Here is a 13,742-nt window from a genome sequence, read left to right on the forward strand (position 1 = left end):
CCCCCATCTGCCTTTTATAATGCATAAGATATTATGTTTATGCCGCACGCCAGCGTCCATTTCCATAATGAATGTGGCAAGTGTCATATTCGCAGTTAGGACTGTGCGTAATAAACGCTGTTGCGGATCTGTGGGGCACGCGCATACTTTCATCCTTAGGAAGCCGGTCATTTCACTTTGATACAGGAAGTTAAAGTCCTCTTTCACGTCCCGGGGGATCTGCCAAGTTTCTGATTGTACTAAGCATCTCAAAATGAGCACAGCTCTTTCAGGAGCGGAGATAGCCGAGCCGGAAGTATACAAGAATTAAATCAATCATCTGTTGGAAACCATAGAACAGTGTCAGGGAGGAACACAAAGGAGAAAGACCTGCGCCTTGGCTGCCGGGCTCACGTTTGTGCGATCTGCCTATGGATGCTCGTTCCTTTTTCAAGCTTCAACCATTCAGATGTCTGTGGCTGATATCGGCGGTGAGTGGTTTCTGTTTGTTTGATCACGTTGGGCACCTATACACTGCACTAGCGGCGAGACTTTGTGCTGCTCGTGTTTAATTGTACAGGGTCCAGACTGGACCGGTCCTACAGGGATTACAGCTCTCGCGAACTTTCCAGAACTTTTTTTTTCTTTATAACCAAGTTCACAGTCATGAGTTGACGCTGTCAGCATGAATTTCCTTAAAAACGAGTTACTGCTTTATGAACAATTGGCAAATATACATCGCTTCACAGAGAAGTAAGTTCTGGTGTAATTGGCTAACTCCTTATAAATATAGATTTTAATGACATTTGTAAAACAACAAACCACATCAAGGGGCATATTTATCATTGTGTTGCGCCGCCCTTGCGCCACGCAACTGGGGGCTGGGAGACGCAACACTAAAGTTAGTTTCATCATGCCAAAGCCACGGAAGGACACCTGCCGTGGCCCTGAGTGGCTCGATGAATCTAGAGTACGGCAACTCTGCGCAAATCGCTGTCTTGCGTTATTCTGCCCCAGGCAGGTGCTCCATAGGTGGAGCGTGGGCTTACACATGCATGCACCTATGTAAATGTAAATTGATACTTGTATAGCGCACTACTCACCCGCAAGGGTCTCAAGGCGCTTGTACCAATACCGCTATGGAACCCATCCTGGCTTTCCCTGTGAGGCGTCCACTCCTGGGCACCCCCAAGGTGGAGGCCAGGCATCCTGAGCGGGACGGGTATGTCCAGTCTTGGGTCCCGTGCTTTCCATGCCACTGGAGTCAAGCTATCCTGGCTGATGAGGGATGAAACCAGTCCTAGGATGCTTGTTTCCAGTCCAGGGAGGACGTGGCCTGGCAGATTGGGCTGGACTGTTCTCATTGGGGGCAGGGTCAAGACTGATTTGCATATGGCTGGGTCCAAACTGGAATGGCATGGTGAGCAAAAAAACAATGGATATAAGCCCAGATCTCTGTACTGGGGTGAATTTATGACATTGTTCTGCATTCTGTCCATCAATTGTTCTTTTTGCATTTGTCACCCCGAGTGGGAAGGGTCGGCCCAGACTTAGGTCCCGTGCTCTCCATGCCACTGGAGTCAAGCTATCCTGGCTGATGAGGACTGAAAACCTGAAACCTGTCCTAGGATGCTACTTTCCAGTCCAGGGAGGACCTGACCTGGCAGTTCGGACTGGACTGTTCCCATTGGGCGCAGGGTCAAGAGTGATTTGCTTATGGCTGGGTTCAAACTGGAATGGCATGGTGAGCAAGAAAACAATGGATTTAGGCCCAGATCTCTGTACTGGGGTGAATGTATGACATTGTTCTGCATTCTACACATCCATTGTTCTTTTTGCATTTGTCACCACAAGTGGTACGGGTATGCCCAGACGTGGGTCCCGGGCTTTCCATGCCACTGGAGTCAAGCTATCCTGGCTGATGAGTGCTGAAAGCCTGAAACCGGTCCTAGGATGCTTGTTTCCAGTCCAGGGAAGACCTGGCCTGGGAGTTCGGACTGGACTGTTCCCATTGGGCACAGGGTCAAGAGTGATTTGCTTATGGCTGGGTTCAAACTGGAATGGCATGGTGAGCAAGAAAACAATGGACTTAGGCCCAGATCTCTGTACTGGGGTGAATGTATGACATTGTTCTGCATTCTACGCATCCAATGTTCTTTTTGCATTTGTCACCACAAGTGGTACGGGTATGCCCAGACGTGGGTCCCGGGCTTTCCATGCCACTGGAGTCAAGCTATCCTGGCTGATGAGTGCTGAAAGCCTGAAACCGGTCCCAGGATGCTTGTTTCCAGTCCAGGGAGGACCTAGCCTGGCAGTTCAGGCTGGACTGTTCCCATTGAGCGCAGGATCAAGACTGACTTCCATATGGCTGGGTCCACACTGGAATGGCATGGTGAGCAAGAAATTATGGATTTAGGCCTAGATCTCTGTACTGGGGTGAATGTATGACATTGTTCTGCATTCTGTCCATCAATTGTTCTTTTTGCATCAGTCCCAATAGGCACATCGCTTCTGCTATCAGAGGCACCTACTCCCTGCTCTGTGGGCTCCAACAGTCCCTCGCTGATATCGCTGGTGTTATGAGGCAGAGCATCAACATCTGCCCTGCCAAAGTGGCACCAGCGAGGTTTACAAACCAGCTTTGGACAATCAGAACCATCCTGGAGTCCATCGAGTGGAAGCAGGACTCTCTCTTTGCGGCCACAGTTGCCTACCACTGCCACATAGCTTCTTTGTTTCAAAATCAGCAGATCCTCCTCGCTGCTGTGCTGCTTCATGTGTTGGCAAAGATGAATGCTGCTGTTGGCATAGGATCCACATTTTCTACCCCTGATGTGTGTTTGCCTCCCTCAGCTTCCTCATCTACAACACCCTCACAGGAGACACTGCACACATCAGAGGAGGAAGACATGGCAGGTACTCCTTTCCAAAGAAGGAGACTGTTGTAGCATGCATCTGTGCCACAAACCCAGTCTCTCCTTAGCCCTGTGTTGATCAACAGGCCAGGGAACATCTGCTTTCACTGTCTTCATTTTAACTTTGCTATGTTCACCATGACCATTTGTGGACCATCAATGTGGTCTAGCCTCCACAATGACATTCTGGTCATCCTCCTGACTGTAGCACTTTTCTCCTCAACATGTTCAATAACATTCAACCTTAATAGTTACTCACCTCAAATCCACCCCTTCAGACTCTTATGTTCAATAACATGTTCCCAACATGGACTCTGTCTGGACATCCACTGGCTCTAAATATCCTTTGGGGTTTTTGTCCAATGAACTTTACCTGTGAGCACCTTCAATATTTGCACATGTAAATAAATGCACTCTATCTGTGTGTTGTCTATCTCTAGTAGGCAGAACCAGGTTGACCATTCGCCATTCTGGGAGGCAACTACACCAGCTACTTGCCAAAGGGACAGGTGTTTTGTGGAGTCTGGGACAATGCTCGGCAGTGAGATTGTAACATATTTTGTAATCACTATGCAGTCAATGTGAATTGTGAATTAAGTCGCCCTAAAAGTGCAGGGTCCACCCATGGCTACTAGCAGGTATACATTGGGCTGACAAGTAAACACAGCAAGTGTGAGTGGATACGGGACAGCTATCAGTGTATGAGTCCCAAAACCTACTAATTGGGTAAATGATGTTGACCACACCATCCTTACAAGGCATGCTGCATTAGCAACCCACACACAGATATTGTATGCAAACACATGATTATCACTGTGTCATAATTCAATCATGATTGCCAGGTCCTCTACTCAACAATATCTGATTGTAAGATGATGTAAAGTCATGGCCATACTGACAGATCCCTGTTCATAGGTAAGACATGTTGCCAAAAACTGCTGGCAAAGACATATGCATAAATACATTCACATGAGCACACATGCCAACTCCCACACAGATTAGTTATGTGGTCCCTCCGCCATGTTGAGGGAACTGATAGTCCAGGTTGCTGAGGCTCCTCATCTTCCTCTTCCTCATTGTATGGCATTTCCTGATCCCCATTTTTATCTGCCCATGGCACATTTGTCCTGACACATATATTGTGCAAAGTACAGCAGACCAAAATTATTTTGCAAGCCATAGGTGGCAAGTAGAGCAATCTGCCCCCAGACATGTCAAAGCTCTGGAAGTGGGATTTTAATATTCCAAATGTCAGCTCAATGATGGGCCTAGTGCGGCATAGGTCATGGTGTAGGTCCACCAGGCTTCTATTTGTGGGTTATTCACAAGAGCCATAGAATCAGAGCGTAACCGTGGTCTCCTGCAAAGAAAGGACATGTTATTTTAGGTTAGAGTGATGAAAAGGGATAGCCCAACATTAATTTTCAATCTGGTCTGTGTCCTGCTTGACTAGTACACCTTGCTTACTGTAACAGATATGCTATTGTCGCAGGGATCTTGCTCCTACACAGAACTGTGCATAGAGACTTGGAACCTCAGTGAATTAGGGTGTGCCAAAACTCACCTTAGTATCCAAAATCCCCTACCAGACTAGCAATCAGTGTCTCATTGGTTCTAACACACCCCCAATGATTAGACAACCCAGAACATGGACTTAGAACACCTCAGGTAACGTGGAACACATGAACACTCTTTCGTTATACTAACATATCAGTCCAGAACGAGGAGTAAATGATGACACCTGCAAGTTTGAAATATTTATTTCTAATGCAGTGTTCTCAAGCGCAGTATCTTAGCTAATACAAGCAAACATATTATAAGGAACAAGGTTAGCAGCATAGTAACTATTCCATAAAATACAAAGGGTGAAAGCATGTTCAAATGCTAAAGGGAAAAGGTCTAAATAGAACCTCAGTTTACCCTCCCTAGCTAGTATATTATATTATATCTACAAAAGGTCTCTTTGGGTTTCGAAGGGCGGGCCCATACCTCTGGTCTTAGCAGAAATGGATCACATCATCACCTGCACCAACTTTCTGCATGACAATATTCATCAAGTGTGTGTGTTCATGCTCTGTGCAGTGCAATATTAATCACGCCTAAAACTCAGAGTTGGCCACAGCTGCATATGTATTATGTCTAGACTGTGCGCTGATCAAACCGAACAACAAGCGATGTGTTGAAATAACCTTGATGGCCTCGGCACTCACTGTACAGACATAGCTTACCAAGCAAGGCTGATATTATAAGCAAACATATTATTCTCGTGTGAAGCAAAATATTCTACTAGGCAAAAAGCTTTAATAACAAAATGTGTTGTGTGCAGAGGCTGCAGAAAAGGAAAATGGCTTTTAAACTTCTAATAAGCACAGTGCGAAGGCAAAACCTATCTACATGGCACTATGACATTGTGTGGCATACACTCAGGTATGGATTGGAAATGGCTGACACTGAGCTACACATACAGATGTGCTGTCTTCTGTGACTCATTTACTATTTGTCATTCTGGTGAGTGGCAATGCCATGCATGTGATGGTATGTCACCAGTAAGGAGAATCAATTGGCTATTGAGTAGACACAAGGCTCACATTCATCTGTTGTGTCTGTTATTGGCTTATATTGCCATTCCTGAACTGACACCTGTCTGATTTGACAACATGTAACAGGAGCAGGTGATGTGGCATAATTTAGTCACGCATTTTCCATTGAGAGTTGAATGAGAAGGATAGTGAGTCGTTATACATGTGGGACATGGTAGATACACATGGCAGTGCACAATGTCCACTATGGTGACACTAAACAAGGGGCTATAGGTGTTTGTCAATCTTTGACTGTACAGTGCAACTGGTAGACTAACCACACTACAGTGCCACCTGTCATGTGGACTGTGTAGGCTATATCGTACACATGAAACATTGTCCAGGGCTCTTTAGCTGTGCTGGCATAACCAGTGCAGCATTCATCCAAGATAGTCATAATATTTTCCTGAAAACTGTATTGTTGGCTGTCATGTAAGATGTAGTTTGTGCATAAGGCTGCACATTGCTGCACAGTCTGGTGCCTTAGATAAATGCTGTAGTGCTTTCTACACAAAAAAATGTTGTGCGCACGTGTGTATATGATGAGTGATATAATGTAGCATGTTAGAGATAATCATGTGAGGTTCAAATATGACTCTATTTATCAGTTTCACAGATCTGGAATACATCTTCATGCCTACTGACCATGGAATTTACATGTGAAACACAGACTAGACACAGGAATTGCCTTGCTTCAACAGGGTGATTTGAAGCCTTCTATTTATTAGGTATTGCATTTGTGAGGGTCTTTGGCAATATTGAATGCACACACTGGGCCTCATGTAGGATGTGTTGCCACTGGGCTGCAATGAATGTAAAATGCCTGAGCTGACCTGCATCCAAAGTGAAGTGGTGGAATGTGCCTTTCAGTTGACATTCAGCACATCCACGGTTTGTTCACATCCGCACCATCATATGATAGTGACTAGTGCCAATACCACCCCATTGCAACATGGTGCATGTGTGTCAACTTAGTGTCCTCACATGGCGTTGTGCTTTAATGGACATATTCCAGTAACAATAACACACAATCTGTGCAATTTCCTCCTTCAATGTGTCATACGGAATGCTGGACCTATAGTAATTGGAAATGAGAAAATGGCGTGATCATGTATCCTCATTTCACCTCCCCATGGGAGACACACTTTTTGCACACTAACCCAGGGTCCTTGCACATAGGTTGTGTGGTAATGTGTGAGATCTTCATTGGTGTTGAATGGAAAAGGCTACTGCAAGGTCCATGGTAGACATCTTTATCGAAAGATGAATGAAAGCTGCACTTGGTTGTGACTTGCTTTACTGCATACTAATGAGGCCATGCAATGTCATGCAGACAGACTTTGCATTGCCACATTGACATGATTTGTGTTACTGCTTCACCAAAGCATCAAGAATAGTAATACTCCATCACTTGTACATGTGGCCCACAGTGGCGTAGCCGGTCTTGACATGTGTGACTAGTAGGAAATGAGTTGGGCACTTGCTATGCAGTATGGCACAAGTATGTAGCCCACACCAACTACGTATGCACTGTCGCATTCAGCCCAAGACTGATATGTCAATGTATTCCTACATAATTGACTGCCATGTGTTCTTTCATGTGCTTGAGGTGTAATTACCAACCAGAATGCCATTCCCATAGGTCCCATTCTGGAAGCGCTCATTGATGATGGAATGCCAGAACATGAATGATGCTTTGATGAAGAGGCCATGATGGTCCATGATTACCTGCGCATTCATGGAATTGGTGTGGTCCTGTTGTGGTAGACGTGTGATGTTGCTGTGGAGCCACAAGCTGCACATGGGTGCAGTCCATGGTCCCGAACACATGTGGGAATCCTGCAATGGCCTCAAAGCCTTGCTTGTTCTCCTGTTGTTGCTGCGCAGCGTTGGGGAAGAAGAGGTACTGGGGCGTGAGACTTATGATGGCATACAGGACAGTGGGAAGGAACCTGGAGAAGGATGCTTGGGATACTCCTGCCACTCTGGCTGTGGTGGGGTGGAAAGTTCTAGGCTCCAGCATGTGCAGGACCAGTCACAAAATAAGGGTAGACAGAAATAGCCACTGGGACCTGGGTATATACTAGTACATTAGAACAATGGTCCCAATAGAAACATATTCAACAAACATAAAACTTGGAAAACATAGTATATTGAACAAAAACTTAAATCAAGACATTAGATATAGTTACGTTCAATGTTATTTAATCACACTGAACATTGCGTAGGGTTATGAATCGATAAATGCAATTTTTAAATATACCAAAATTCAGTGCCCCGAGGGGGAGGAGACAGGGAAAAAGAAGGAAAATGTTTTGCATTAAGTGAGGGTTAAAGAAGTGTACAGATAGGCTGGTGACATTCTAAGCATCACTATTTACATTGGAGGTTGGTTTGGCTATGAGCCCCTCAATCAAGAAATTAATTATACATAAGAGTACATTGCCATGGTCTGAAAACGTATACCACAGTGACACATGCTAAACCTTTTAATCCTGGTAAATAAATGCTGGACTGTACAGTTTGCACCAGAATTCAGGGCACTATATCATACTCATTTAAAGCTTATTGTATGTTTTGTGAAATATCTTGAATAGTGGGGATCCTCTTGAATACTATGGTTGATATTTTCTGAAGACCCTGTATAAACTCTGCTTTCAAGAGAATTTTGTGAATTGAAAAAAATGGGCCTCTAGTGTCGGGGTAGGCTGCAGTGCTGCTGTGCCCTGTTGTGCCCCGAGGTGTCTTCTCCTCCAGGTACAGTGCTCCCTCTCAGGCTATGCGCTGCTTCAGGGTCCTTCTTTGGCCTCTAGTGTTTGTGTAAACAGTGTTGGGGTAAACCATGTGTGTAAACAATTAGTAATTGATTCTTGTAATTTAAATCTTCTTTTATTCAATTTTGAAATAATTCCTATTAATAATGTTAAAACATCACACAATGATTGAAACATTTTCAATGCATTTACTAGGAATACCTTTATGAAATTACTGATTGTTTACCTCCAAAAGAAAAATTAAAACATTTTGAAAATCATAATTGGAGTGCAAAGTGGGGACATTGTTCGGTTCCAGGAAAGCGCAATCACAACATGTGTAGTCGTAGTTTATTCCTCTGATTGGTGGGCTACACTCACCTTCACCCTATATAGTTTTACTCACCTAGAAGATATAAAGTGGAAGTGGAGGAGTGCAACTATTTTTCTTGCTGTACAATTTTTCTTATTGTACAACAAAGTATTTGTGCCACACTTCAAAAAATAAATAGTGAACACACCACACAAAAAGAACCCACACCATGTTAGAAATATCAATCAATCAATCAGGGAATTTGTAAAGCGATCTACTAACCCGTTAGGGTCTCAAGGCGCTGGGGGGTGAGATGGGGGGGTCGCTACTGCTCGAACAGCCAGGTCTTGAGTTGTTTCCTGAAGGTGAAGTGGTCCTGGGTCAGCCGGAGGTGGGTGGGGAGGGAGTTCCAAGTCTTGGCTGCCAGGTAGGAGAAGGATCTTCCTCCATCGGTGGCTTTGCGAATTGGTGGGACAGTGGCGAGGGCGAGGCTGGCGGAGCGGAGCTGGCGGGTTGGTGTGTAGAATGCGAGGCGGTTGTTGAGGTACGTGGGGCCCGCGTCATGGAGAGCCTTGTGTGCGTGGCCTGTGAGTTCGGGGGTGGTGCCCAGGGCAGGTGGCCACCAGGAGTCATTCCAGGCCGAGGGGGAAGGTCCCAGGATGAGGACTTCCGTCTTGTCTGAGTTCAGTTTCAGACGGCTGAGCTTCATCCATTTCGCAACGTCCTTCATTCCTTCCTGGAGCTGGCTCTGGCGGTGTCCGGGTCGTTGGTGAGGGAAATATAGAGCTAAATTTAATAAATAAATAAGACCAAAATATTGCAAATCCAATCAGTAGAACCAGAGTTATGTATTTTTAAAGAATAAGCTGCAATATAGCACCTAAAAGCACAAACACCAACCATAGCTATCTGGTCACGCTAGACCAGGTCAAAGTCAAAAGTTCAAGCCAATCATGATCGAGTGCGGGTCGGACACAGTCCTTGATTAGTCCAGTTGAATGTTTACCTTCTCAAGTTTTGTGCCAAGAGTCCCATTTGCGCTGGAGAGGGTAGCGAGGAGCAAGGAGAGCATCGCAGGCGTAGGTCAGTGTGGCATGAGGGCTAGACTGGGTGTCCCCCTGCGAGCAGTTGATCCTGCTGTGCTAGGAGATGGGCTAGCAGCCGTATGCTTTGATTTTCAGCATGAGCTGCACGTTTCTAATGGAAACGGGCCATTCGCGATTGCAAAGAGCCCAAGAGCTTGAATATAAGAGCCCTAGAGCCACACCAAGGGTCCAAGACCTGAGAGGCACCTCTTGGGGGCCAGGAACTTGCTAATGACGGTCCAGGAGCTGTGGGGTAGCCAGGTATGTCCCTCGTACTCAGATCAGGAGGCCAGCAGGCTAGCCCTTTGAGTCACTTTGGGCTCCTAGGTTTAAGATGGGTTGAAGGCATAGTTCTTACTCCTCAGGTAAAAGGGCAGCAGGCAGCAGGTCAGCACAGCAAGGCAGCAGCTCCTTCAGAGTAGCAGTCCATCAAAGTGGCAGTCCTTTCAGCAGCACAGCATTCCTTCTTCCTGGCAAAGTATCCACAGGTCCAGAAGTGTACTGAAGTGAAGGTTTCTAAGGTCCTTCTTTTATACACTGGTGCCCTGGTTCTTGAAGGTTGGGGAATATTCTAGGCAGTGTCTTGAAAGTGCATGGAATTCCATGCCTCCCCTGCCCTGGCTGAAGTGACAATGCAGGGTCAATAGGCCCTTTGTGTAGAGACAGTACACAGCCTATTCAGGTGTAAGTGAGACTCAGACCAGCTTCTACCTCCCATCCTGCCAGTGGTGGCCCATCCAGTCACATCTAAGCTCCGTTGTCTGTGTCTGTCTAGGGGGACTATGCAAAGCCCGACTGCCAACTATACCTAGTCATGTGGCTAGAGACAGAGAATGGCTAAGGCAAGAAAATGCTAACTTTCCAAAAGTAATGAATAATTGTGCAAACCAATCTACCCATGTGGGCTTGGGTAATAAAGTCAACCAGGTAAAGGTGCCTATAAGGGATTCATTCAACAAAAATACATTCTACACATAACATAATCTTAAAATGTATAACAACAAATAACAAAGAAATTAATTCAGTTCTAATCTGCATAATTTCATCAGTACATAAATTGCAAAAAACAGGTGTGTCAAAAATTATTTGATATAAATCAAATCATTTGTTGTCATCACATTTAAGATTAGGTTATGTATAGAAAGTCATTTTTTTGAATGAATTTCTTGTAGACACATTTTCCTGTTTAACTTTCTAAAAGTGGCATTTTTAGAATTGCAATTTAAAATTCGACTTCAGAGTTTTTCACTACCAGGACATTTAAATTAAAAGTACATGTCCTATCTTTTACAAACACTGCTCCCCGAAGGGTGGGTGACTTAGATGTATGAAAAGGGAAGGTTTGGGCCTGGCAAAATGGGTATTTTACCAGGTCAACATGGCAGTTTAAAACTGCACACAGACTCTGCAACTGCAGGCTTGAGACATACGTCAAGGGCTACTTAAATGGGTGCCACACTCAGTGCTGCAGGTCCACTAGCCCCTTTTGTACCGCATTGTTCGCCATAAGTTGGCAGGGTATGCTCAGACGTGAGTCCCTTGCTCACTTTGCCACTGGATACAAGCAAGCCTGGCTGAAGACGGCTGTAATGCCAGAAACCGGTCCTAGGAAGTTTGTTTCCGGTCCAGGGAAGACATGGCTTGGCAGTTCGGGCTGGACTGTTCCCTTGAGGCACAGGGTCAGACTGATTTGCATATGGCCATGTCTGAACTGGGGTGGCAGAGTGAGCTAAAGAACGGTGATGGATTAAACCCAGATCTGTTGACTGGGTGTGAGTGTTTGATTGGTTCAGATGCTCCGTCCATCACCACCCCCTTTTTTTACCACAGATCCACTAGAAGCATTTAATTTACAGGCCCTGAGCACATGTAGTGCACTTTATGAGGGACTTATAAATAAATTAAATATGGCAATTGTGCATAAGCCAATTCTAGCATGTTCTAAGGAGAGAGCACCAGCACTTTAGCACTGGTTGGCAGTGGTAACGTCCATAGTCCTCAAGCCAACAAAAATTAATTCAGCAAAGAGTAGGAGGAGAAAGGCAAAAAGTTTGCCGGTGACCCTGTGTAAAGGGCTAGATCCAACAGGGATGAAAAGTTGCTACCTGCAAGGCCCCCTTTTCTTCATTACTCATACTTTTTATGCTATGCCAGAGTACAGATCCACAATGAAGGATCCTGGGGCAGAAGATTGCTCTTCAGGCAAATACTGTGTAAACAGCGGTTAAACAACCAGGAAACTAATAAAAGAGGGAAGTATGAAGATGCAACACAACAGAACAAACTGTAAGAAATCAGGCACTGCAGTTTGTAGTTCTGGGCTTGGCATTTTGGAGATTCAGAAATGTTGTGTATTTATACATTTGGAAAAGACAAAGGAATTAAGACAAGGCAGGTGGGACAGACTACTTAGTCAACAGTGCTGCAGCACATGGGGAATGTCTTGTGATCGCTTGTTAATCAATCAATCAGGGATTTGTGAAGCGCGCTACTCACCCATGAGGGTCTCAAGGAGATGAGTGGGGTGGCGTGCACCTCCGATTCAGCTGAAGAGCCAGGTCTGCTGGGAGATGTGTTTGTGTCGTGGGATGCCGAGGACGAGCCAGGCAGCGGTGTTCTGGATGGTCTGGAGTTTCCAGAGCAGGCATTTGATGATTCCGGCTTAGAGGGCATGTCCGTAGCCCAGTCTGCTGATTACCAGTGCGTGGGTGATGCTCTTTCTGGATTTAGGTGGGATCCACATGAAAGTCTCGCGAAGGATGCGGAGGGTGTTGAAGTTTGAGGAGTAGATGGCGCTGATCATCGGGTCATGGTGAGGGAGGAGTTGAATATGATGCTGAGGTTCCGGGAGTGGTCCGTGGGTGACAGGGGGCTGCCGAGGGCAAAGGGCCACCAGGTATTGTCCTATGCTGAGGGGGTGGGTCTGAGGACGAGGACTTTTGTCTTCTCCGAGTTGAGCTTCAGACAGCTGCTGCCTATCCAGGATGCAATGTCTCTCATTCCCTCCTGGAAGCTGAGTTTGGTGGTGTTGGGTTGCCCCTTGAGGGAGAGGATGAGCTGGGGGTCGTAGGCGTAGGGTACTATGCTGAGTCCATGCTGCCTTACGATGGTGGTGAGGGGACCCATGTAGATGTTGATCCTTGGGGTACTCCACAGATGATCTCTGTAGGTTCGGATAGGAAGGGCGGGAGTATGATTCTTTGGGTTCGGCTGGTGCGGAAAGAGCGGATCTAGTCAAGGGCAGTTCCCTATATTCCGGCGTTGTGGAATCTGGCAGTGAGATTGAGGTGGGAGACGGTGTCGAAGGCTGCAGAGAGGTCCAGTAAGATGAGGGCCGCCATGTGACCCTGGTTGAGCAGAGTGCGGATGTCGTCTGTGGAGACAAGGAGGGCGGTCTCAGTGCTGTGATTGCTGTGGAATCCGAATTGGGGAGAGTTAAGGATGGAGTTGTCTGCAATGAAGTTCATGAGCTGGCTCTTAACAATCTTCTTGGTGACTTTAGCGACGTAGGGGAGGAGAGAGATGGGTCTGTAGTTTTTGAGGTCCTTGGTACTGCTTAGGGTTTCTTGAGGAGGGGTTTGACTTCTGTGCGTTTCCAGTCGTCGGGGAATTAGAAGATGGCGTTGATGGTGCGTCATAGCTCTGGTGCTATGGCAGTGGCCCTTCCTACACAAAACAATCCTACTTGCAATGGAGACACCCATGCACAATGGTGCAAGGATGCCTACGTTGGTGGTAGGCTCCCGAAATAGCACCAGCACAGAGAGAAAGGACAGGAATGCATTGTATTGCTTAAATACAGTGCATTCATGCCCTTTTACTTTGGTGTAGGACTACACAGGAAGGTGCGTTGCCAGGTTGCCCTATGCCAAAATCCCTTAAATAAGCCCCTTAGTGTCCCATAAATTTGGGATAAGCACTTAAATCATTCAAATACCTCCTGGCATGAGGAAAGCCCACAATCTTGTAAGTTTCTGTCCCCGCACTTGAGAATTGACACACACAGGAGAATGGGTATGTCAGTGGTGTTGCTGATAAAGTTTTACGTCAACGGAGGGCTTATCATCTCAAGGGTAAAGAGAGCTGTGGATCGGCATTAGAAATGGAGGTTTAAGGAG

The 13,742-nt window shown here is 46.0% G+C and overlaps 1 protein-coding gene across 1 annotated transcript in view; it reads left to right on the forward strand.

Annotated features, from left to right (window-relative positions):
• The first annotated feature begins 317 nt into the window (after positions 1-317).
• The window catches only part of LOC147701678 (uncharacterized), a 415,435-nt gene continuing 402,010 nt past the window's right edge, over positions 318-13,742 (forward strand). The window contains exon 1 of the mRNA XM_086930313.1: positions 318-470. Coding sequence (XP_086786439.1) covers positions 411-470 — 60 coding nt within the window. The 5' untranslated portion in view covers positions 318-410. The remainder of the gene's footprint in view (positions 471-13,742) is intronic.

The sequence above is a fragment of the Lissotriton vulgaris genome, chromosome 7 (assembly GCF_964263255.1).
Source record: "Lissotriton vulgaris chromosome 7, aLisVul1.2, whole genome shotgun sequence".
NCBI lineage: Eukaryota > Metazoa > Chordata > Amphibia > Caudata > Salamandridae > Lissotriton > Lissotriton vulgaris.